At 42.6% G+C, this 26740-nt stretch overlaps 2 protein-coding genes and 1 long non-coding RNA gene across 3 annotated transcripts in view; 2 read left to right on the forward strand and 1 right to left on the reverse strand.

The window, feature by feature from the left end:
• Positions 1–48: 48 nt before the first annotated feature.
• Positions 49–1365, reverse strand: LOC127694239 (uncharacterized). The gene is made up of 3 exons (XR_007979817.1): positions 1334–1365; positions 692–753; positions 49–111 (listed from the first exon to the last, which is right to left on the reverse strand). It is a non-coding gene; the product is annotated as an uncharacterized LOC127694239 (long non-coding RNA).
• Positions 1366–5567: 4202 nt separating this feature from the next.
• On the forward strand, positions 5568–8213 carry LOC127693621 (leucine-rich repeat-containing protein 37A-like; the record flags this gene model as incomplete). The annotated part of the gene is made up of 1 exon (XM_052194613.1): positions 5568–8213. A coding segment is annotated over exon 1 (2646 nt), but the record flags the coding sequence as incomplete, so codon positions are not given.
• A 5424-nt stretch (positions 8214–13637) lies between these two features.
• Positions 13638–26740, forward strand: part of LOC127693623 (leucine-rich repeat-containing protein 37A-like) — a 74442-nt gene continuing 61339 nt past the window's right edge. The window contains exons 1-7 of the mRNA XM_052194615.1: positions 13638–13932; positions 15259–16338; positions 16519–16936; positions 19879–19950; positions 20934–21005; positions 25174–25245; positions 26489–26569. Of these exons, the coding sequence (XP_052050575.1) occupies positions 13638–13932; positions 15259–16338; positions 16519–16936; positions 19879–19950; positions 20934–21005; positions 25174–25245; positions 26489–26569 (2090 nt within the window). The remainder of the gene's footprint in view (positions 13933–15258; positions 16339–16518; positions 16937–19878; positions 19951–20933; positions 21006–25173; positions 25246–26488; positions 26570–26740) is intronic.

A 26740-nucleotide genomic window follows, 5' to 3' on the forward strand; every position in this document is an offset into this window, starting at 1 on the left:
CTCCACCACCACTCAGTATGTCCTTACAGCATTTAGACCAGGAACTCACCCTATCTTCTCAGCCTTCTGGTTGGCCTCACCGCCCTCCATATCCAAATGAGCCTGGGCACCCTACACCAGGAAAGATTTACCTTCATTATGCAGAACCTCCCAGGGGAATGGTAGTTGAACCTCCAGATCTGTTTTTCCTCAAAACTACAAAATCTAAACCTGCACAAGAGAATCCAACTCAGATTCCAAAATCACCAGAAGAGGTTGAAGCTCCCACCCTAGAATATAAGGAGGGGATGCTTCTGGCTCCAGTTGATCGTCAAGCTAAGTCTGCAACTCTACTTGATATGGCATTACAGCCTTTGGATCAGGAAGTCACTCTATCTTCCCAAACTTCTGGTTGGCCTCACCGCCCTCCATATCCAAATGAGCCTGGGCACCCTATACCAGGAAAGATTTACCTGCACTATGCAGAACCTCCCAGGGGAATGGTGGTTGAACCTCCAGATCTGTTTTTTCTCAAAACTACAAAATCTAAACCAGCACAAGAGAATCCATCTCAGATTCCCAGATCACCTAACGAAGTTTCAGCTCCAACCCCAGAATATGAGGAGGGGGTGCTTCTGTTTCCAGTTGAACATCAAGCTAAGTCTGCAAATCCACCCAAAATGTCATTACAGTCTTTGGATCAGGAACTCACCCTATCTTCTGAGCCTTCCGGTTGGCCTCACCGCCCTCCATATCCACATGAGCCTGGGCACCCTACACCAGGAAAGATTTACCTTCATTATGCAGAACCTCCCAGGGGAATGGTGGTTGAACCTCCAGATCTGTTTTTTCTCAAAACTACAAAATCTAAACCTGCACAAGAGAATCCAACTCAGATTCCAAAATCGCGAAAGGAAGTTGCAGCTCCATCCCCAGAAAATGAGGATGGGGTGCTACTGGTTCCACTTGAGCGTCAAGCTAAGTCTGCAAATCCACCCAAAATGTCATTACAGTCTTTGGATCAGGAACTCACCCTATCTTCTCAGCCTTCTGGTTGGCCTCACCGCCCTCCATATCCAAATGAGCCTGGGCACCCTATACCAGGAAAGATTTATCTTCATTATGCAGAACCTCCCAGGGGAATGGTAGTTGAACCTCCAGATCTGTTTTTTCTCAAAACTACAAAATCTAAACCTGGATGGGAGACCCCACCCCAGATTGCAAAATCACCAACTGAGGTTGGAGGTGAAATGCTAGAATATGGGGATGGGTTGCTTTCAGGTTCAATTGAAGGCCAAGCTGAGTCTGCAACTCTACCCAATATGTCGTTACAGGCTTTAGATCAGGAACTCACCTTATCTTCTCAACCTTCTGGTTGGCCTCACCGCCCTCCATATCCAAATGAGCCTGGACACCCTACACCAGGAAAGATTTACCTTCACTATGCAGAACCTCCCAGGGGAATGGTGGTTGAACCTCCAGATCTGTTTTTTCTCAAAACTACAAAATCTAAACCTGCACAAGAGAATCCAACTCAGATTCCAAAATCGCGAAAGGAAGTTGCAGCTCCATCCCCAGAAAATGAGGATGGGGTACAACTGGTTCCACTTGAGCGTCAAGCTAAGTCTGCAAATCCACCCAAAATGTCATTACAGTCTTTGGATCAGGAACTCACCCTATCTTCTCAGCCTTCTGGTTGGCCTCACCGCCCTCCATATCCAAATGAGCCTGGGCACCCTATACCAGGAAAGATTTATCTTCATTATGCAGAACCTCCCAGGGGAATGGTAGTTGAACCTCCAGATCTGTTTTTTCTCAAAACTACAAAATCTAAACCTGGATGGGAGACCCCACCCCAGATTGCAAAATCACCAACTGAGGTTGGAGGTGAAATGCTAGAATATGGGGATGGGTTGCTTTCAGGTTCAATTGAAGGCCAAGCTGAGTCTGCAACTCTACCCAATATGTCGTTACAGGCTTTAGATCAGGAACTCATCTTATCTTCTCAACCTTCTGGTTGGCCTCACCGCCCTCCATATCCAAATGAGCCTGGACACCCTACACCAGGAAAGATTTACCTTCACTATGCAGAACCTCCCAGGGGGATGGTAGTTGAACCCCCAGATCTGTTTTTTCTCAAAACTACAAAATCTAACCCTGTGCAGGAGACCCCTTTTGATCAGCCTTCTCAACCTTCTGGTTGGCCTCACCGCCCTCCATATCCAAATGAGCCTGGACACCCGACACCAGGAAAGATTTACCTTCACTATGCAGAACCTCCTGAGGGGATGATAGTTGAACCTCCAGATCTGTTTTTTCTCAAAACTACAAAATCTAAACCTGCACGGGAGAATCCAGCTGTGATTCCCAAATTACCTAAGGAAGTTGGAACTCCCACCTTAGGATATATGGAGGGGTTGCTTCTGGCTCCAGTTGAGCGTCAAGCTAAGTCTGCAACTCTACCAAATATTGAATTAGAACATTTGAATCAGGAAATCACCCTATCGTCTCAACCTTCTGGTTGGCCTCACCGCCCTCCATATTCAAATGAGCCTGGGCACCCTACACCAGGAAAGATTTACCTTCATTATGCAGAACCTCCCAGGGGAATGGTGGTTGAACCTCCAGATCTATTTTTTCTCAAAACTACAAAATCTAAACCTGCACAAGAGAATCCAACTCACATTCCAAAATCGCGTAAGGAAGTTGCAGCTCCATCCGCAGAACATGAGTATGGGGAGCTACTGGTTCCACTTGAGCGTCAAGCTAAGTCTGCAAATCCACCCAAAATGTCATTACAGCCTTTGAGTCAGGAACTCACCATATCTTCTCAGCCTTCTGGTTGGCCTCACCGCCCTCCATATCCAAATGAGCCTGGACACCCTATACCAGGAAAGATTTATCTTCATTATGCAGAACCTCCCAGGGGAATGGTAGTTGAACCTCCAGATCTGTTTTTTCTCAAAACTACAAAATCTAAACCTGGATGGGAGACCCCACCCCAGATTGCAAAATCACCAACTGAGGTTGGAGGTGAAATGCTAGAATATGGGGATGGGGTGCTTTCAGGTTCAATTGAAGGCCAAGCTGAGTCTGCAACTCTACCCAATATGTCGTTACAGCCTTTGGATCAGGAACTCACCTTATCGTCTCAACCTTCTGGTTGGCCTCACCGCTCTCCATATCCAAATGAGCCTGGACACCCTACACCAGGAAAGATTTACCTTCACTATGCAGAACCTCCCAGGGGGATGGTAGTTGAACCTCCAGATCTGTTTTTCCTCAAAACTACAAAATCTAACCCTGTGCAGGAGACCCCTTTTGATCAGCCTTCTCAACCTTCTGGTTGGCCTCACCGCCCTCCATATCCAAATGAGCCTGGACACCCGACACCAGGAAAGATTTACCTTCACTATGCAGAACCTCCTGAGGGGATGATAGTTGAACCTCCAGATCTGTTTTTTCTCAAAACTACAAAATCTAAACCTGTACAGGAGAATCCAGCTGTGATTCCCAAATCCCCTAAGGAAGTTGGAGCTCCTACCTTAGAAGATATGGAGGGGTTGCTTCTGGCTCCAGTTGAGCGTCAAGCTAAGTCTGCAACTCTACCAAATATTGAATTAGAACATTTGAATCAGGAACTCACCCTATCGTCTCAACCTTCTGGTTGGCCTCACCGCCCTCCATATCCAAATGAGCCTGGACACCCTACACCAGGAAAGATTTACCTTCACTATGCAGAACCTCCCAGGGGGATGGTAGTTGAACCTCCAGATCTGTTTTTTCTCAAAACTACAAAATCTAACCCTGTGCAGGAGACCCCTTTTGATCAGCCTTCTCAACCTTCTGGTTGGCCTCACCGCCCTCCATATCCAAATGAGCCTGGACACCCGACACCAGGAAAGATTTACCTTCACTATGCAGAACCTCCTGAGGGGATGATAGTTGAACCTCCAGATCTGTTTTTTCTCAAAACTACAAAATCTAAACCTGCACAGGAGACTCCAGCTATGATTCCCAAATCCCCTAAGGAAGTTGGAGCTCCCACCTTAGAAGATATGGAGGGGTTGCTTCTGGCTCCAGTTGAGCGTCAAGCTAAGTCTGCAACTCTACCAAATATTGAATTAGAACATTTGAATCAGGAACTCACCCTATCGTCTCAACCGTCTGGTTGGCCTCACCGCCCTCCATATCCAAATGAGCCTGGACACCCTACACCAGGAAAGATTTACCTTCACTATGCAGAACCTCCCAGGGGGATGGTAGTTGAACCTCCAGATCTGTTTTTTCTCAAAACTACAAAATCTAATCCTGTGCAGGAGACCCCTTTTGATCAGCCTTCTCAACCTTCTGGTTGGCCTCACCGCCCTCCATATCCAAATGAGCCTGGACACCCGACACCAGGAAAGATTTACCTTCACTATGCAGAACCTCCTGAGGGGATGATAGTTGAACCTCCAGATGTGTTTTTTCTCAAAACTACAAAATCTAAACCTGCACAGGAGACTCCAGCTGTGATTCCCAAATCACCTAAGGAAGTTGGAGCTCCCACCTTAGAAGATATGGAGGGGTTGCTTCTGGCTCCAGTTGAGCGTCAAGCTAAGTCTGCAACTCTACCAAATATTGAATTAGAACATTCGAATCAGGAACTCACCCTATCGTCTCAACCTTCTGGTTGGCCTCACCGCCCTCCATATCCAAATGAGCCTGGACACCCTACACCAGGAAAGATTTACCTTCACTATGCAGAACCTCCCAGGGGGATGGTAGTTGAACCTCCAGATCTGTTTTTTCTCAAAACTACAAAATCTAACCCTGTGCAGGAGACCCCTTTTGATCAGCCTTCTCAACCTTCTGGTTGGCCTCACCGCCCTCCATATCCAAATGAGCCTGGACACCCGACACCAGGAAAGATTTACCTTCACTATGCAGAACCTCCTGAGGGGATGATAGTTGAACCTCCAGATCTGTTTTTTCTCAAAACTACAAAATCTAAACCTGCACAGGAGAATCCAGCTGTGATTCCCAAATCCCCTAAGGAAGTTGGAGCTCCCACCTTAGAAGATATGGAGGGGTTGCTTCTGGCTCCAGTTGAGCGTCAAGCTAAGTCTGCAACTCTACCAAATATTGAATTAGAACATTTGAATCAGGAACTCACCCTATCGTCTCAACCTTCTGGTTGGCCTCACCGCCCTCCATATCCAAATGAGCCTGGACACCCTACACCAGGAAAGATTTACCTTCACTATGCAGAACCTCCCAGAGGGATGGTAGTTGAACCTCCAGATCTGTTTTTTCTCAAAACTACAAAATCTAAACCTGCACAAGAGAATCCAACTCAGATTGCAAAATCGCGTAAGGAAGTTGCAGCTCCATCCGTAGAACATGAGTATGGAAAGCTACTGGTTCCACTTGAGCGTCAAGCTAAGTCTGCAAATCCACCCAAAATGTCATTACAGCCTTTGAATCAGGAACTCACCATATCTTCTCAGCCTTCTGGTTGGCCTCACCGCCCTCCATATTCAAATGAGCCTGGGCACCCTATACCAGGAAAGATTTACCTTCATTATGCAGAACCTCCCAGGGGAATGGTGGTTGAACCTCCAGATCTATTTTTTCTCAAAACTACAAAATCTAAACCTGCACAAGAGAATCCAACTCAGATTGCAAAATCGCGTAAGGAAGTTGCAGCTCCATCCGTAGAACATGAGTATGGGGAGCTACTGGTTCCACTTGAGCGTCAAGCTAAGTCTGCAAATCCACCCAAAATGTCATTACAGCCTTTGAATCAGGAACTCACCATATCTTCTCAGCCTTCTGGTTGGCCTCACCGCCCTCCATATTCAAATGAGCCTGGGCACCCTATACCAGGAAAGATTTATCTTCATTATGCAGAACCTCCCAAGGGAATGGTAGTTGAACCTCCAGATCTGTTTTTTCTCAAAACTACAAAATCTAAACCTGGATGGGAGACCCCACCCCAGATTGCAAAATCACCTACTGAGGTTGGAGGTGAAATGCTAGAATATGAGGATGGGGTGCTTTCAGGTTCAATTGAAAGTCAAGCTGAGTCTGCAACTTTACCCAATATATCATTACAGCCTTTGGATCAGGAACTCACCCTATCTTCTCAACCTTCTGGTTGGCCTCACCGCCCTCCATATTCAAATGAGCCTGGGCACCCTATACCAGGAAAGATTTACCTTCATTATGCAGAACCTCCCAGGGGCATGGTGGTTGAACCTCCAGATCTATTTTTTCTCAAAACTACAAAATCTAAACCTGCACAAGAGAATCCAACTCAGATTGCAAAATCGCGTAAGGAAGTTGCAGCTCCATCCATAGAACATGAGTATGGGGAGCTACTGGTTCCACTTGAGCGTCAAGCTAAGTCTGCAAATCCACCCAAAATGTCATTACAGCCTTTGAATCAGGAACTCACCATATCTTCTCAGCCTTCTGGTTGGCCTCACCGCCCTCCATATTCAAATGAGCCTGGACACCCTATACCAGGAAAGATTTATCTTCATTATGCAGAACCTCCCAGGGGAATGGTAGTTGAACCTCCAGATCTGTTTTTTCTCAAAACTACAAAATCTAAACCTGGATGGGAGACCCCACCCCAGATTGCAAAATCACCTACTGAGGTTGGAGGTGAAATGCTAGAATATGAGGATGGGGTGCTTTCAGGTTCAATTGAAGGTCAAGCTGAGTCTGCAACTTTACCCAATATATCATTACAGCCTTTGGATCAGGAACTCACCCTACCTTCTCAACCTTCTGGTTGGCCTCACCGCCCTCCATATTCAAATGAGCCTGGGCACCCTATACCAGGAAAGATTTACCTTCATTATGCAGAACCTCCCAGGGGAATGGTGGTTGAACCTCCAGATCTATTTTTTCTCAAAACTACAAAATCTAAACCTGCACAAGAGAATCCAACTCAGATTGCAAAATCGCGTAAGGAAGTTGCAGCTCCATCCATAGAACATGAGTATGGGGAGCTACTGGTTCCACTTGAGCGTCAAGCTAAGTCTGCAAATCCACCCAAAATGTCATTACAGCCTTTGAATCAGGAACTCACCATATCTTCTCAGCCTTCTGGTTGGCCTCACCGCCCTCCATATTCAAATGAGCCTGGACACCCTATACCAGGAAAGATTTATCTTCATTATGCAGAACCTCCCAGGGGAATGGTAGTTGAACCTCCAGATCTGTTTTTTCTCAAAACTACAAAATCTAAACCTGGATGGGAGACCCCACCCCAGATTGCAAAATCACCTACTGAGGTTGGAGGTGAAATGCTAGAATATGAGGATGGGGTGCTTTCAGGTTCAATTGAAGGTCAAGCTGAGTCTGCAACTTTACCCAATATATCATTACAGCCTTTGGATCAGGAACTCACCCTATCTTCTCAACCTTCTGGTTGGCCTCACCGCCCTCCATATTCAAATGAGCCTGGGCACCCTATACCAGGAAAGATTTACCTTCACTATGCAGAACCTCCCAGGGGCATGGTGGTTGAACCTCCAGATCTATTTTTTCTCAAAACTACAAAATCTAAACCTGGATGGGAGACCCCACCCCAGATTGCAAAATCACCTACCGAGGTTCGAGGTAAAACGCTAGAATATGAGGATGGACTGCTCTCAGGTTCAACTGAAGGTCAAGCTGAGTCTGCAACTCTACCCAATTTGTCATTACAGCCTTTAGATCAGGAACTCACTTTATCTTCTCAACCTTCTGGTTGGCCTCACCGCCCTCCATATCCAAATGAGCCTGGACACCCTATACCAGGAAAGATTTACCTTCACTATGCAGAACCTCCCAGGGGGATGGTAGTTGAACCTCCAGATCTGTTTTTTCTCAAAACTACAAAATCTAAACCTGTACAGGAGAATCCAGCTCTGATTCCCAAATCACTTAAGGACGTTGGAGCTCCTACCTTAGAATATAAGGAGGGGGTGCTTCTGGCTCCAGTTGAGCGTCAAGCTAAGTCTGCAAATCCACCCAAAATGTCATTACAGCCTTTCGATCAGGAACTCACCCTATCTTCTCAGCCTTCTGGTTGGCCTCGCCGCCCTCCATATCCAAATGAGCCTGGACACCCTACACCAGGAAAGATTTACCTTCATTATGCAGAACCTCCCAGGGGAATGGTAGTTGAACCTCCAGATCTGTTTTTTCTCAAAACTACAAAATCTAACCCTGTGCGGAAGACCCCTTTTGATCAGTTTTCTCAACCTTCTGGTTGGCCTCACCACCCTCCATATCAAAATGAGCCTGGACACCCTACACCAGGAAAGATTTACCTTCACTATGCAGAACCTCCTAAGGGAATGATAGTTGAACCTCCAGATCTGTTTTTTCTCAAAGCTACAAAATCCAAACATGCACAGGAGAATCCAGCTCTGAATGGCAAATCATCCAAGGAAGTTGCAGCTAAAACCCCAGAACATGAGGATGGGGTGCTTTTGGTTTCAGTTGAGCGTCAAGCTAAATCTGCAAATCCACCCAAAATGTCATTACAGCCTTTGGATCAGGAACTCACCCTATCTTCTCAACCTTCTGGTTGGCCTCACCGCCCTCCATATTCAAATGAGCCTGGGCACCCTATACCAGGAAAGATTTACCTTCATTACGCAGAACCTCCCAAGGGAATGGTAGTTGAACCTCCAGATCTATTTTTTCTCAAAACTACAAAATCTAAACCTGGATGGGAGACCCAAACCCAGATTACAAAATCACTTAATGAGGTTGGAGGTGAAATGCTAGAATATGAGGATGGACTACTTTTAGGTTCAATTGAAGGTCAATCTGAGTCTGCAACTCTCCCCAATATATCATTACAGTCTTTGGATCAGGAACTCACCCTATCTTCTCAACCTTCTGGATGGCCTCACCACCGTCCTTATCCAAATGAGCCTGGACACCCTACACCAGGAAAGATTTACCTTCACTATGCAGAACCTCCCAGGGGGATGATAGTTGAACCTCCAGATCTGTTTTTTCTCAGAACTACAAAATCCAAACCTGCACAGGAGAATCCATCTCTGAATCCCGAATCACCTAAGGAAGTTGAAGCTCCCACCTTAGAATATATGGAGGGGGTGCTTCTGGCTCCAGTTGAGCGTCAAGCTAAGTCTGCAACTCTACCTAATATTGCATTAGAACATTTGGATCAGGAACTCACCAGGTCTTCTCAACCTTCTGGTTGGCCTCACCGCCCTCCATATTCAAATGAGCCTGGACACCCTACACCAGGAAAGATTTACCTTCATTATGCAGAACCTCCCAGGGGAATAGTGGTTGAACCACCAGATCTGTTTTTTCTAAAAACTACGAAATCTAAACCTGTACATGAGAATCCAGCTCAGATTCCCAAATCACCTAACGAAGTTGAAGCTCCAACCCCAGAACATGAGGAGGAGGTTCTTCTGGTTCCAGCTGAGCGTCAAGCTAAGTCTGCAAATCCACCCAAAATGTCATTACAGCCTTTGGATCAGGAACTAACCCTATCTTCTCAACCTTCTGGTTGGCCTCACCGCCCTCCATATTCAAATGAGCCCGGGCACCCTATACCAGGAAAGATTTACCTTCATTATGCAGAACCTCCCAAAGGAATGGTAGTTGAGCCTCCAGATTTGTTTTTTCTCAAAACTACAAAATCTAAACCTGGATGGGAGACAGCAGCCAAGATTATAAAATCACCCACCGAGGTTGGAGGTGAATTGCTAGAAAACGAGAATGGGCTGCTTTCAGGTTCAATTGAAGGTCAAGCTGAGTCTGCAACTCTACCCAATATGTCATTACAGCCTTTGGATCAGGAACTCACCTTATCTTCTCAACCTACTGGTTGGCCTCACCGCCCTCCTTATCCAAATGAGCCTGGACACCCTACACCAGGAAAGATTTACCTTCACTATGCAGAACCTCCCAGGGGGATGATCGTAGAACCTCCAGATCTGTTTTTTCTCAAAACTACAAAATCCAAACCTGCACAGGAGAATCCAGCTCTGATTCCCAAATCACCTAAGGATCTTGGAGCTCCCATCTTAGAATATATGGAAAGGGTGCCGCTGGCTCCAGTTGAGCGTCAAGCTAAGTCTGCAACTCTACCTAATATTGCATTAGAACATTTGGATCAGGAACTCACCGGATCTTCTCAACCTTCTGGTTGGCCTCATCGCCCTCCATATTCAAATGAGCCTGGGCACCCTATACCAGGAAAGATTTACCTTCATTATGCAGAACCTCCCAGGGGAATGGTGGTTGAACCTCCAGATCTGTTTTTTCTCAAAACTACAAAATCTAAACCTGAACACGAGAATCCAGTTCAGATTCCCAAATCGCCTAAGGAAGTTGCAGCTCCAACCCCAGAACATGAGGAGGGAGGGCTTCTGGTTCCAGTTGAGCGTCAAGCTAAGTCTGCAACTCTACCCAATATGAAATTACAGCCTTTGAATAAGGAACTCACCCTATCTTCTCAACCTTCTGGTTGGCCTCATCGCCCTCCATATTCAAATGAGCCTGGGCACCCTACACCTGGAAAGATTTACCTTCATTATGCAGAACCTCCCAGGGGAATGGTGGTTGAACCTCCAGATCTGTTTTTTCTAAAAACTACAAAATCTAAACCTGCACAGGAGAATCCAGCTCAGATTCCCAAATCGCCTATCGAAGTTGAAGCTCCAACCCCAGAACATGAGGAGAGGGTGCTTCAGATTCCAGTTGAAAGTCAAGCTAAGTCTGAAAATCCACCCAAAATGTCATTACAGCCTTTGGATCAGGAACTCACCCTATCCTCTCAACCTTCTGGTTGGCCTCACCGCCCTCCATATTCAAATGAGCCTGGGCACCCTACACCAGGAAAGATTTACCTTCATTATGCAGAACCTCCTATGGGAATGGTAGTTGAACCTCCAGATCTGTTTTTTCTCAAAACTACAAAATCCAAACCTTTATGGGAGTCGGGAAGCCCGATTACAAAATTACCTACTGAGGTTAGTGGTGAAACTCTAGAATATGAGGATGGGCTGCTTTCACATTCAATTGAAGGTCAAGGTGAGTCTCCACCACCACCCAATATGTCCTTCCAGCCTTTGGTTCAGGAACTCACAGTATCTTCTCAACCTTCTGGTTGGCCTCACCGCCCTCCATATTCAAATGAACTTGGGCACCCTACACCAGGAAAGATTTACCTTCATTATGCAGAACCTCCCAGGGGAATGGTGGTTGAACCTCCAGATCTGTTTTTTCTCAAAACTACAAAATCTAAACCTGCACAAGAGAACCCAGCTCAGATTCCCAAATCGCATAAGGAAGTTGCAGCTCCAACCCCAGAACATGAGGAGGCGGGGCTTCTGGTTCCAGTTGAGCGTCAAGCTAAGTCTGCAAATCCACCCAATATGAAATTACAGCCTTTGGATCAGGAACTCATCCTATCTTCTCAACCTTCTGGTTGGCCTCATCGCCCTCCATATTCAAATGAGCCTGGGCACCCTACATCTGGAAAGATTTACCTTCATTATGCAGAACCTCCCAGGGGAATGGTAGTTGAACCTCCAGATCTGTTTTTTCTCAAAACTACAAAATCCAAACCTGGATGGCAGACCCCAACCCATCTTACAAAATCACCTAGTGATGTTGGAGGTGAAATGCTAGAATATAAGGATGGGCTGCTTTCAGGCTCAATTGAAGGTCAAGGTGAGTCTCCACCACCACACAGTATGTCCCTACAGCCTTTGGATCAGGAACTCACCCTATCTTCTCAACCTTCTGGTTGGCCTCATCGCCCTCCATATTCAAGTGAGCCTGGACACCCTATACCAGGAAAGATTTACCTTCACTATGCAGAACCTCCCAGCGGAATGGTGGTTGAACCTCCAGATCTGTTTTTTCTCAAAACTACAAAATCTAAACCTGCACAAGAGAATCCAGATCAGATTCTCAAATCGCCTAAAGAAGTTGAAGCTCCAACCCCAGAACATGAGGAGGGTGTCCTTCTGGTTCCTGTTGAGCGTCAAGTTAAGTCTGCAAATCCACCCAAAATGTCATTACAGCCTTTGGATCAGGAACTCACCTTATCTTCTCAACCTTCTGGTTGGCCTCATCGCCCTCCATATCCAAATGAGCCTGGGCACCCTACACCAGGAAAGATTTACCTTCATTATGCAGAACCTCCCAGGGGTATGGTAGTTGAACCTCCAGATCTGTTTTTTCTCAAAACTACAAAATCTAAACCTGGATGGGAGACCCCAACCCAGATTACGAAATCACCTACCAAGGTTGGAGGGGAAATGCTAGAATACGAGGATGGGCTGCTCTCAGCTTCACTTGAAGATCAAGCTGAGTCTGCAACTGTACCCAATATATCATTACAGCATTTGGATCAGGAACTCACCCTATCTTCTCAACCTTCTGGTTGGCCTCACCGCCCTCCATATCCAAATGGGCCTGGACACCCTACACCAGGAAAGATTTACCTTCACTATGCAGAACCTCCCAGGGGAATGGTAGTTGAACCTCCAGATCTGTTTTTTCTGAAAACTACAAAATCTAAACCTGCACAAGCCAATTCAGCTCTGATTCCAAAATCACCTGAGGAATTTGGGGCTCCCACTGTAGAATATAAGGAAGTGGTGTTTCTTGCTCCATTTGAGCGTCAAGCTAAGTCTGCAACTCTACCAAATATGTCCTTACAGCCTTTGGTTCAGGGACTCACCCTATCTTCTCAACCTTCTGGTTGGCCTCACCGCCCTCCATATCCAAATGGGCCTGGACACCCTACACCAGGAAAGATTTACCTTCATTATGCAGAACCTCCCAGGGGAATGGTAGTTGAACCTCCAGATCTGTTTTTTCTCAAAACTACAAAATCTAAACCTGGACAGGAGAGCCCACCCCAGATTCCAAAATCACCTAATGAAGTTGCAACTCACACTTTAGAATTTAAGGAGGGGGTGCTTCTGATTCCAGTTGAGAGTCAAACTATGTCTGCAACTCCACCCAATATTTCATTACAGCCTTTGGATCAGGAACTCACCCTATCTTCTCAACCTTCTGGTTGGCCTCACCACCCTCCATATTCAAATGAGCCTGGGCACCCTACACCAGGAAAGATTTACCTTCATTATGCAGAACCTCCCAGGGGAATGGTAGTTGAACCTCCAGATCTGTTTTTTCTCAAAACTACAAAATCTAAACCAGGACAGGAGAGCCCACTTCAGATTCCAAAATCAGCTAAGGAATTTGCAGCTCCCACTTTAGAATATAAGGCGGGGGTGCTTCTGGTTCCAGTTGATCGGCAAGCTAAGTCTGCAAATCCACCCAATATGTCATTACAGCCCTTGGATCAGGAAATCACCCTATTTTCTCAATCTTCTGGTTGGCCTCTGCACCCTCCACATTCAAATGAGCCTGGAAACCATAAACAAGGAAAGATTTACCTTCATTATGCAGAACCTCCCAGGGGAATGGTAGTTGAACCTCCAGATCTGTTTTTTCTCAAAACTACAAAATCTAAACCTTTGCAGGAGACCCCAACTCAGATTACAAAATCACCTAATGATGTTGTAGATAAAACTCTAGAAAATAAGGAAGGGGGAGTACTTTCAAGTCTAGTTGATGTGCAAACTGAGTCTCTACCACCACCCAGTATGTCATTACAGCTGTTGGATCAGGATTTTACCCTATCTTCGCAACCTCCTGGTTGGCCTCACCACCCCCCAAATCTGACTGAGCCTGGAAACCATACACCAGGAAAGATTTACCTTCATTATGCAGAGCCTCCTAGGGGTGTGGTAGTTGACCCTGCAGACCTGTTTTTTCTCAAAACTACGAAATCTAAACCTGAACAAGAGACCCCAACTCATATTACAAAATCACCTCGTGAAGTTGTAGATCAAACTCTAGAATATAAAGAAGTGGGAGTACTTTCAGTTCCAGTTGAAGGTCAAACTGAGTCTGTACCACCACCCAATATGTCATTACAGCCTTTGGATCAGGAACTCACCATATCTTCTCAACCACATGGTTGGACTCACCACCCTGCAAATCCAACGGAGACTAAAAAGTATACACCAGGAAATATTTACCTTCATTATGCAGAACCTTCCAGTGGAATGGTAGTTGAACCTCCAGATCTGTTTTTTCTCAAAACTACTAAATCTAAACTTGCAGAGCTGACCTTAACTCATATTACAAAATCACCCAAAGAGGTCAGAAGTCAAACTGTACAATATAAGGGGAGTGTACTTTCAGGTCCTATTGAGGATGAAGATGATTTTTCAACTCTTCCCAATACATCATTACAGCCTTCAGATCAGGAACTCACCATGTCTTCTCAGCCTCCTAGATTTATTCACCCCTCTCCAAGTGCAAACTGGACTGAAAGCCATACATCAGGAAAGATTTTCCTTCATTATGCAGAATCCCCCAGGGGAATTGTAGTTGAACCTCCAGATCTGTTTTTTCTCAAAACTACAAAATCTATCCCTGTGCAGGGGACCACTTTGGACCAGTCTTCTCAACCTCTTAGTTGGACTTACCCTCCAAATCCAAAGGAGACTAGAAACCATACACCAGGAAAGATTTTGATTCATTATGCAGAACCTCCCAGGGGAATGGTAGTTGAACCTCCAGATCTGTTTTTTCTCAAAACTACAAAATCTAAACCTGGGCAGGCGACCCCACCCCAGATTACAAAATCACCTAACGTGGTTGGAGGTCAAACTCTAAAATATGAGGATGGGCTGCTTTCAGGTTCAATTGAAGGTCAAGCTGAGTCTGCAACTCTACCCAATTTGTCATTACAGCCTTTGGATCAGGAACTCACCTTATCTTCTCAACCTTCTGGTTGGCCTCACCGCCCTCCATATCCAAATGAGCCTGGACACCCTACACCAGGAAAGATTTACCTTCACTATGCAGAACCTCCCAGGGGGATGGTAGTTGAACCTCCAGATCTGTTTTTTCTCAAAACTACAAAATCTAACCCTGTGCGGGAGACCCCTTTTGATCAGCCTTCTCAGCCTCCTGGTTGGCCTCACCACCCTCCAAATCGAAAGGATCCTGGAAACCCTACACCAGGAAAGATTTACCTTCATTATGCAGAACCTCCCAGGGGAATGGTTGTTGAACCTCCAGATCTGTTTTTTCTCAAAACTACAAAATCTAAACCTGGGCAGATGACCCCACCCCAGATTATAAAATCACCTAAAGAGTTTGGAGGTCCAACTCTAGAATATGACGAGGGGGTACTTTCAGGTTCAATTGAAGGTCAAGCTGAGTCTCCACCACCACCTAATATGTCATTACAGCCTTTGGATCAGGACCTCACCCTATCTTCTCAACCTCCTGGTTGGCCTCACCATCTTCCAAATCCAAATGAGCCTGGGCACCCTACACCAGGAAAGATTTACCTTCATTATGCAGAGCCTCCCAGGGGAATGGTAGTTGAACCTCCAGATCTGTTTTTTCTCAAAACTACAAAATCTAAACCTGTGCAGGTGACACCAACTCAGGTTACATTACCTGCAAAGGTTGAAGCTCATACTCCAGAATATAAAGAGGGCTTGCTTCCGGTACCATTTGGTGGTCAAGATGATTCTTCATCTCTACCCAGTATTTGGTTACAGCCTTTGGATCAGGAAATCACCATATCATCTCCTCCTCCTGGAGGATCTCAGCAACCTTCAAATCTGAAGGATAGTAAAGAACATGAGCCAGAAGAGATTTTCTATGACCATGGAGAACCTTTAATGGGAATGGTAGTTGAACCTCTGGATCTGGTTTTGCTCAAAACGACGGAATCTAAACCTGTGCAGGAGGCCCCAGCTCAGATTACTGAATCACCCAAAGAGGTTGTAGGTCAAACTCTAGAATATAAAGAGGTAGTGGTTTCCTCTCTAGTTGAGGGTCCTGGTAAATATCTAACACCTAGTGTTTCATATCAACCTTTAGAACTGGGAGTCTTTGAATCCTCTGTCCCCACTACTGAGGTTCATCATTCTACTAATTTCAATGAGACTACAGTTCCTTCTTCAATTCATCTTCAAGTCACAAGTCCACATTTACACTTAACATTTTCTGTAAATCAACAACCTAATACAGTGATTAAACATTCTGCCCGAATGAAGGAGTCTCCAGCTCAGCCTTTAGAGATTCCTATGGAGACTGTAGCTCAATCTGTCAAGCATTATTCAACAGTTTTAACTTCAGTTTATCTTGAAACTCAACATTCAAATTTATCATCTATAGCGACTACACATTCTGAAGTCCTGACACCTACAGCCTCTTTTCCAGAGGCTGTACATTCTGAAGTCCCAACAACCACAGCTCCTTATCCAGAGGCTATACATTCTGAGATCTCAACAACTATAGGGCCTTATCCAGTGGTTAAGCATTCTGAAGTCCCAACAACTATAGCTCCATATCCAGAGGCTGCACATTCTGAAATCCCAACAACTATTGTTTCTTACCCAGAAGTTTCACTTTGTGAAGTCCCAACAACCACAACTCCTTATCCAGAGGTTGAACATTCTGAAGTCCCAACAACTACAGCTCTTTATCCGGAGGCTACATATTTTGGAGTCTCAACAACTACAGCTGCTTCTCCAGAGATTATCCATTCTAAAACCACAGAGACTACAGGTCCTACTTTGAATTGCTCTGGGATAACAGGTCTACCCCCAGATCAGGTTGAGAAACATTCAAGTCCACCTGAAGTCACAATTCAAGTTTTGAAAATTGACTCTACCATAACTCCATATTCTGAAAGTCCTAATACAGAAAATGATTTAACTATAGAAAAAATTGTGTACAATTACACCAACATATGTGACTTCTGCTTGTGTGAAAATGAGACACTGTTGTGTGTTCATCCCAGCCCAAAATGGAGACTCCAGCAAGTGCCTGTGCCAAGACCCAACACCTACAATGACACTTTTGCTATCTTGTAAGACTCACCTTTTCTTATTTCTGTTTTACATTCTGCCTGATTTGGTGACCTTTCCCTCAAAGCCTTCCCAGACCTTTCTTGTCACACCAGCTCCTATTGATTTTTTTTTTTTTTTTTTTTTTTTTTTTGCTTTTACCTTGGCTTGTCAACTTTTTATTGTATGTAGGAATTGTAAGGCGGAATTCTTACTTCAGTGCCCCTTGTCTAAACTTTTAATGATAGCTTTTTTCCCAAATTCATTGCTTAACTTCTGTTCTTCTGTTCCACTACACCCTCTTTATAATTTAATTATTGAAAATGTAGCAAACTGATTAGAGTAGATTGCAGAGCTGGACTCGTGAGGTTGGACCCCAGGTCTTTCATGTGGTAGCTCAGCAACTCTAGGAAGAATGCTTAGCTGTGGATGAACTTCCTCACCTGTAAAATAGGAAGTCTGATAGCTACTCTTTCATAGGACTGTTGTGAGGCTTAGTTGAATACATGGAATATTTATCTTAGTTTTTAGTACACATGAGTGCTAGCTGTTAATACTTTGAAATCTCTCCGTTTTGTCCAGAGCTCATTCTTGTTCTAAGCTTTCTATATTTCTCATTCATTGTGAGCACTACTCAGGGCTAAGAAGTATGGGAGCAATATATGTATGGCGTTTTTCTCTGGAACATGAAATACTAGACAGGAAAAGGGGGAATGCTATGTTAAAACTTTACCTTTGGCTCAAAGTGTTTCTAATTTTTAAATAAAGTAAAAATAGGGATTGCAGCATAGGCAAAGGCATAGCTACAAGAATAAGGATTTATTTACCAGCAAATAAGTAGACTTATTTACCAGCAAAGAGAAAGCAATGAGACATATGAAATACTTGACTATCAACTCTAGTGGTTTGAAAGTCACAGTATGATATGGAGAACTATAATAAATTTCTAAGAACTACTGGACAAGTATTTTAAATGGAGGGCAGAACCATACTGTGTAGTACATAGTGGCCCTGAGTTCATGATCATTTTGCCTCAACCTCTTAAATAACAAATATAGGCATGTGTCATATCACTCAGATATAGGATTATTGGATTATTTTAGCGCCTATGTGTTGAGCAATCCAGGGTAGAAGCTTAATTCTTGATGACCATGTAGAAGGATCTAGCAAAATTTAGGAATAAAGTAAAGGAGAACTGAGCCACTGTAGCCATTTAGTGGGAAGAAAACCCTAAATCCGCACAGAGTAGGAGAGGATAGGATTTAGTGACTGACTACAGAGCTAGAGACTGATGCTGCCTTTAGTCCCAGCACTCAGGAAGCAGCCGTGGTAGGTCTCTGTGAGTTTGAGGTCAGTCTGGTCTACAGAGCGAGTTCCGCACCAGACAGGACTTATAGGTGAGACCTCATTTAAAAAAAATGATCCCACATTTTCTGCCCTTGATGAAAATGAGGAAGACAGTTTAACAGATGGACTCAGGAATGAGCAGTTAGGAACGAGAGCAGCATGGGGGTGTTGAATTCAGTTGTAGGCATTTCCTTTATTGGTGAACATAAAATTAGCTTAGGTTGAGTGGAGATGTCCACTATCAAGTGAAAAGTTTTTTTTTTCTTGCCTAACATAAGAATAAATACATTTAAACTGAGCAAGAAAGTCTTCACTGTGAAGTAAGAATACAACAAAAGGTAAATGCTCAGTGAGTCACAGAACAAAGAAACTGAACATAACTAAGGTATTTAATAGCTTTTTAAAAGCACGTGCCAGTCATGTATATATTTTCATTTTTGAAATGTCGTGGAAGCCTTGTGTGGTGACATGTACCTATAATCTTAGCACTTGGGAAATAATGAGAACCACAAGTTTAAGGCCAGTCTGGACTGTTAGAATGACCAAGGGACTAGGAATACAGCTCAGTGGTAGAGTGCTTGAAAGCACACACAATGCCCTGGATCCCATTATTAGAGCTGACAAAAGGGGGGGGGGGGAGCTGGGACACCTAGGCAGATTACTCAGTTGTTCACATGTCCAAATTGCAAGTGTGGGGACTAGAGTTCAAATACTCAGAAACCCATATAAGTGACAGGTCAGTGTGACAGTCTACCCGAATTTACAGCTTGAAAGCTAGATCCCATTCTCCAGAACAATCTGACTGACAAGTCTACTATATTAGTGAAAGTCTAAGTTTGATTGAGAGACCCTGACTCAGTAAAGTGGAAGAGTGGTTGAGGATGACTCTTAACATCTAACCTGGGCCTCTACATGCATACATGAGGAATGGAAGCAAAATGTACAATGTTTATAAGAAAATTTGAACACTTAACTCCTAGGGCTTGTCCCTATTCTTCTGTGCCCTACCATCCATAACATAAATTCCACTTGCATTTTGAGGTGCAAAATGCAATTTCATTTGTGTTTTTCACAGATAAGCTAAAACTCCTTTCACAGTGATCTTGTGCCTTTTCCCTACATGGTGTGACCAAGAACTATTTCCACACCAGTACATTTCCTTCCACTAATTTTAATTTTCTCATCTTTCTAAAACCTACACAGGCTTCAACAACCGTTGAGCAAAGTTTTGGTATTACTAATGTTTTTATTGGCTAATCGTCATCAAATTTTGCCTATTTTCCTGATTAATTATTAACCACTATATTAAATTTTAAATCACATATCTTTTTGTGGATTCATAGAAGGAATTAATTTAAACACAAGTAGTTTTGAGAAAAATACTTAGTAATTAACTATCATTTTTAACCAAAGGGTAGGTCAGATTAGAAGTTCATCTTTTGAAGAAATATCTCACTGCTTGCACCATTAGCCCTGCATTTACTGTACCCCTTGGAAACTGATAGATTCAGGAATGATAAAGGTGGTGGTGTTCCTTGTTAGGATTTTTACTGATTCTGATACTGATTCTGCTTATTCTTTTCCTACTTATTCAAGTATATCAACTGTTTCTCCACAGAAATTTCAAAGGAAATAATATTTCTTACATTGATAAAAATGTATGGAAGGTATACCGTTGGACTGAGAAACTGTGAGTAGTGTGTGTGTATGTGTGTGTGCATAGATATATTATATCCAAATATTATGCAAAATATTGCACTAAGGCTCTTTTTGTCCAGATTTCGAGGTCAGTACATCTGAGGAAAGACATTGCCTCTGCTCATACCAGTAAATTTCTGTAGAATAGATAATTTAACATGGAAGGTTTAGGGTGGAGATAGGGAGTTCTAATTCTACTAAATAAATTGGTATTCATTACATTTTCTGGTATATTGCATGAGGACTGGGGTGTGGTTCAGTGTTAGTATACTTGCCTAGTGCATGAGACCATGAATTGGAACCTCAGGCAAAAATTTTAATTTAAAAGTTGTGGGTTTTCATTGCAAGAAGAGACAGATTTGTTTTGCAGTACAGAAATAATCTATGATATCATTTTTAATGGTTAGTAATAAGATGGATAGTGAAACTTTCCTTGTGTCATAATTCCTCAGCTCTTAGGTAACCACCCCTCTAAATTGGTATTTATCCATCCAGGCACATTTGCATATAGAAAATTAAGAGTGTCTCTTCTTTCCTTATCATTTTTACATAAATGATAACATTTAATAACAACTCATGATATTTAAAGTTTTCGTTCACACTTGTTGAGGTTTATACTATTCATTTCCATTTCCAGTCCTGAATAATATTTCATAGTATGTACACATTTGTGAGAATTTAATAGTATCCTGCTGGTGTTTAGAGACTATCTGGCTTTTCTGTTACATGTCTGGTTGTAATAAATGTCCTGTATACCTTGGACAGAGTGTTTCTAGAGACCAGATATCCAGAAATAGAATCTTTAGGATGGAGACCATTGTACATATGAAATTTTAATTGACGTAAAAATAAGTAGTGCCAACTTCTGCTCTAGGCAATAGCACATGACAGTGTGTATCTCTTCATCCCATTTCACCACCAATGTTCTCTGTCTGTTTGATGATTTTTGATCCGGGCAACCTTTTAATTTTCCAGAATTCTCAGTGAAAATCACCTGACTGAATTACATAAGGATTCGTTTGAAGGCCTGCTATCCCTCCAGGTTTTGTAAGTTAGTTGAGCATATCTATTTGTAAGTAATGAGTTATCTGTGGATGGATTAGATACTAACATCTCTTCAAGCAATAAAATTGTGCAGTTATTGACTAGATTCAGCAGTGCTTACCTATAATCCCAGCACTGATGAGGTGGAAAATGGGAGGATTGCTGCAAGTTGGAGATCTGCATGGTCTACACAGTGGGTTTCATACCTGTTCCAGGGCTGCTTGGTAAAAGCCTGGCTCTAAAAAACAAATAAAAAAAATCTGCAGTTATGTCAGTCTATGGGTGTGTCAGCCTATCTCTAACATTAAAATGCCGTCTATGTATTTTAAATTTCCTAAATCATATAGACAAGCTTCAAATAGAAGAACTCCATTTATAGAAGGAAAATGTCAGTAAGTAAACGTCCCAGAAATATCTCTGTCATTCACTGATTAAACAATAAAATTCAGGGATACTGGCATATCACTTTAATCATAGCACTGGCGACATAGAGGCAGACAAGTCTCTTGAGTTTGGCTGAGGCCAATGTGGTCTATAGTGAGTTCTAGGCCAGTCAGGGCTTATGTCTAGAGACTGTATGAAAAGGTAAAAAAAAAAAATCTCAACAATTTTGTCAAGGAAAAAAAAGACTTGCAACAGTAACTCAATTTGTTTAGAGATAAGAATATTCTATGTTGTTTAGCGCCAGGGCTAGATTTCTAATCTTTACCCATAGGGTCCATAACAGTACAAATCTTCAATCATTACTGAGCTAAAAAAAAATAGTGACATTTTTTTAAATGAACGGGGTACATTTTTAATTAGAGAGCATTGGGGAAGTGCATATACAGAGCCTTATGTGGTGTTAAAAATTCTTCCATCTGCTGGGTGTGGTGATACACGTCTTTAATCCCAGCATTCTGGCGGCAGAAGCAGGTAGATCTCTCTGAGTTTAAGACCAACCAGGGCTGTATGGTGAGATTTGTCTTTTAAAAACAAAAACACTTTCCTTCCATAGACACTCAGAGGATGATCATGATTGGTCCTATTTTGTATTGGTATTTTGGGGGTGGAGGCAGGGGCTTTTGTGACTAAACTACCAAAGTGTACAAAAATGTTTCGAGAAAATAAAATTAACTTAGTGGAGTAGTCCTCTTATTATTTTAGTTTATAAACAATTACTTCATGTTAACATCATTCATTTATTTAAATGACCCTCAATTTTAAAAATATGTTAAATAGAACATGCTAAATACTGTCATTGGAGGCACATAGATACATAAGACAAGGCTCCCTCCCTTTCAGAGCTCACATACTATGAGAGAAACAATACACAAGCATGAATCTTAATGCTGCTGAGACACAGAAGATTAAGCCATGAAGCCATAAACTTATTTCTTCCAAATAAGCCACTTATTTTTTAATTCACCAACTATGTGTTTATTTTATAAATAATTGAGTTTGCTCAAATACTTGTGTTAGTCTCAAACTTGGTGGGTAATGTAGATAAGTTGAGTTCCATGCTTTCAAGGAGTTTATAATTTAGAAGAAGAGATGCAAAAATAAATTTAAGAGCACGATAGAGCTGGAGAGATAGCTCAGCAGTTAAGAGCACTTGCTGCTCTTCAGAGAACCTGGGTTTGGTTCCCAACATCAACATCAGGGGACTCACAATCTGAATTTCTAGCTACAGAGGATCAGAAGCCCTTCTGGTCCTCTGTGAACATGTGTACAGACACATATATACACAAAGTAAAATATTTTTAATGTAATGAGTCCTGAGAAGCAGGCTCTGTGGGTAAGAGCACAAGTCAGGAAAGCCAGTGACCCACACATTTAGTCCTCAGAGCCCACACTAGAGCTAAACCAGCTGCAGTGGTGTGCATCTTCAGGCAGCCAGCCAGCCTCCAGTAAGCAGTATGGCAGAAACAAGAGACCCCGCTTCAACAAGGTAGAAGACAGGAACTGACTTCTGGAAACTGTCCTCCTACCTCCACACATGTACACATTCATACATGCATAATTTTATAGGTCACTGAGGTATACATTGTGTCTAGAGCACAGAAGAGAAAAACTTGAGTTTGGTTCATGAAAGTTGTTCCTGCACCAGTGTAATTTGAGTAAGACCTTGAAGAGTAACTGGGAATCGTCAGGGAGGTCTCTTGGGGAGAATGTGCTAAACACTAAAAACAAGAATGGAGAAAAAGGTACACATCAAAGTTAAAGGGGTGCCCTGATGAGCATCTGCAGAATAAAAGAGGGAAGGTAGATCAGAGCCAGACCTTCTTTGGATTTGAGTGCCAAGCCAAGGAGCCATGATGGAATCATGGCTCTGTAACTCATGTGCTAAGACAGCTGGGAGACTTAGTGTCACCTAGAGAACTTGTTAGAAAATAACACTATTAAAAATAGGGTACAGAGCTAAACAGAATTTTCAACTGAGGAATATCGAATAGTCGAGAAACACCTAAAGAAATGTTCAACATCCTTAGTTATCAGGGAAATGCAAATCAAAACAACCCTGAGATTCCACCTCACACCAGTCAGAATGGCTAAAATAAAAAACTCAGGTGGCAACAGATGCTGGCAAGAATGTGAAGAAAGAGGAACACTCCTCCATTGCTGGTGGGATTTCAAGATGGTACAACCACTCTGGAAATCAGTTTGGCAGCTCTTCAGAAAATTGGACATAGTACTACCTGAGGACCCAGCTATATCACTCCTGGACATACACCCAGAAGATGCTCCAAAATGTAATAAGGGCACATGCTCCACTATGTTCACAGCAGCCTTATTTATAATAGCCAGAAGTTGGAAAGAATCCAGATGTTCTTCAACAGTGTAATAGATATAGAAAATGTGGTATATTTACACAATGGAGTACTAGTCAGCTATTAAAAATGATAAATTCATGAAATTTTTAGTCAAATGGATGGAACTAGAAAATATCCTGAGTGAGGTAACCCAATCACTAAAGAACACACATGGTATACACTTACTGATAAGTGGATATTAGCCCCAAAGCTCAGAATACCCAAGATAAAATTCACAGACCACATGAAGCTCAAGAAAAAGGAAGACCAAAGTGTGGGTTCTTTGGTTCTTCTGAGAAGGGAAACAAAATACTCACAGAAGTAAATCTGGAGATGAAGTATAGAGCAGAAACTGAAGGAAAGGTCATCCATAGACTGTCCCACTTGGGGATTCATCTCAGATACAGTCACCAAACCCCAGCACTAATGTGGATGTCAAGAAATGCTTGTTGAAAGGAGCATGATATGACTGTCTCATGATAGGCCCTCTCAGAGCCTTTCAAATACAGAGCTGGATTCTTTCAACCAACCATTGGACTGAGCATGGGGTCCCCAGTGGAGGAGTTAGAGAAACGACTGAAGGAGCTGAAGTGTTTGAAGTGATAGGAAGAACAACAATATCAACCAACAAGACCCCCTAGAGTTCCCAGGGACTAAGCCATCAACCAAGGAGTACACGTGGCTCCAGCTGCATATGTAGTGGAGGATTGCCTTGTCAGGCATCAATGGAAGGAGAGGTTCTTGGTCCTATGAAGGCTTGATAGATGCACCAGAATGGGGGAATTGAGGGTGGGGAGGTGGGAGTGGGGTGGGTGGAGGAACACCCTCATAGAAGCAGGGGGAGGGAGGACAGGATAAGGGGCTTCTGGGAAGGGGGAAACTGGGAAAGGGGACAACATTTGAAATGTAAATAAAACATCCAATTAAAAAAAAAAGATTAAAAAAAAAAAGAACTTTCTGATAGCACCTCATCCCCAGATACCAATTCAGTAAGTTTTGGGTAGAGCTGAGAATTTCCATCTTCTAAAGCTCCCAGGTGCCACATTTGTGCTTGTAAATTCAGTATTCAGGAGGCTGAGGTGGGAGGGTTATTTTCTACATAAAAAGACCCTGTTTCAAAAACAAGTCACTTAATTCTCTCAGGAAAGACAACCTCTGAAATTTACCAGGATTTGTAGATATCTATTTATATATGAGGAGCATAAAGGTTGAGATACTTAGGATAGGGTTTCAGGCTAAAGAAAGTTCAAGTATAAAGCCAAAGGTTTAGAGTTTAAACAAAAACAATAATATTATCAATTCTAAATTCTGTTGTTTATTCATACTGATGAGATACCTAATAGCTAATCAAAACAATATTTCCCTTTTACTTTTCCTAGGGATTTATCCTGCAATAAAATACGCTATATTGAAAGAGGGACATTTGAATCATTACCCTTTTTGAAGTACATGTAAGTTACAAATATAACTTGTTCATATTTGGAATTTTAAAACCCCACGCTACTTATTCTGATGCACAATTAAAATTTTGCAAGTAGAAAATAAGCCACACTCAGTACAAATAGCACATGTTTTCTCTCAAATGTGGAAGATAGACTTATGCCTTTTTTTTTCAGTGCTGGGGACCAAACCCAGGGACTTGTACTTGCTAAGCAAACACTCAGTGAGCTAAATCCACAACCCTTAGACTTACATGTAAATACACACACATGTCTCATGAATATAGAAGATGCACTATAAAGAGCAAGAAATCTAGAAGTATATAGAACAAAAGAGGATGATGGGAGAAAGACAATGTGTTTTCTATCAGTTGAAATCTAAATTTAAGTGAATAGTGTGTGTGTGTGTGTGTGTGTGTTTGTGTTTGTGTAACATGAAAGAAAAAGTGAGACTGTGAGGAGGAAGAGAGAGAAGGGGAAGGGACAGTGGAGAGTGGTAGGAAGGATAAGTAAGATATAATGCATACATATATACATATATACCATACATAATGTGAACTGTTATGATGAAACCCATTATATTATATAAATGAAACATTTTGTAGCTAATAAAAAGTAGCTAAAATACACAGCAAATTATTGTGGGTATGTTTATGTATATATACACCCATATGGATGTGTTTATATTTTCTAGCCTTCTACTATATGAGTCCTGGGACTTAAACTCAGCTTGGTGGAAAGCATTTTTATTCACTGAGCTATCTAACCAACCCACAGTTTTTTTGTCTGTGGTAAAACGAGTGAGACTTGTCTTACGATATAGCTTGGGTTCTTAGTCAGTGTGACTGTGCACCCAGGTGATATTTGGCAACTGTAGATTTGCAACTGGCATCTAGTATTCAGAAACTACAGCTATTCTAAACACTCTCCAGTATATAGGACAAACCTCTAAGACAAAACAGTGCTCCAGCCCAAAAATTCAGTGGTACTGAGGTTGTGAAACCCTGTTCTAGAGAAGTAAGATCATTGAAGAAAAGGGGACTTAGTTATTATTTAATGTAGTTGGTACATTGCATATATAAATATGAAGTATAAATCATAAGCCAATATAATCACTGAGATTTTCTTAGTGAATTGAGAAAACACTGAAACAGTTTCTGAGAAGGGTTATGTTTCATCATATGTATATTAGGATGATTTTTAGTGTTTTGAAGGATTTGGATCATGTCTTTAATTTTTTTAAAAATTATTTCAGGAACCTTGGGTGCAATTTACTCACGGAACTGAGCTTTGGAACATTTCAAGCATGGCATGGAATGCAGTTTTTACAGCAGTTGTAAGTAGGCAAAAGAGTCATAGATCCCCCCCACTCCCACAATTAAGAGTCCAACAAGAACACCAAGTCACACAACCATAACATATGTGCAGAGGACTAGCTCAGATCCACACAGGATCTGTTCTTGTTCTTTCAGTCTCTGGGATCCCCTATGAGCCCTGCTTAGTTGAT

The sequence above is a fragment of the Apodemus sylvaticus genome, chromosome 10, assembly GCF_947179515.1.
Source record: "Apodemus sylvaticus chromosome 10, mApoSyl1.1, whole genome shotgun sequence".
NCBI lineage: Eukaryota > Metazoa > Chordata > Mammalia > Rodentia > Muridae > Apodemus > Apodemus sylvaticus.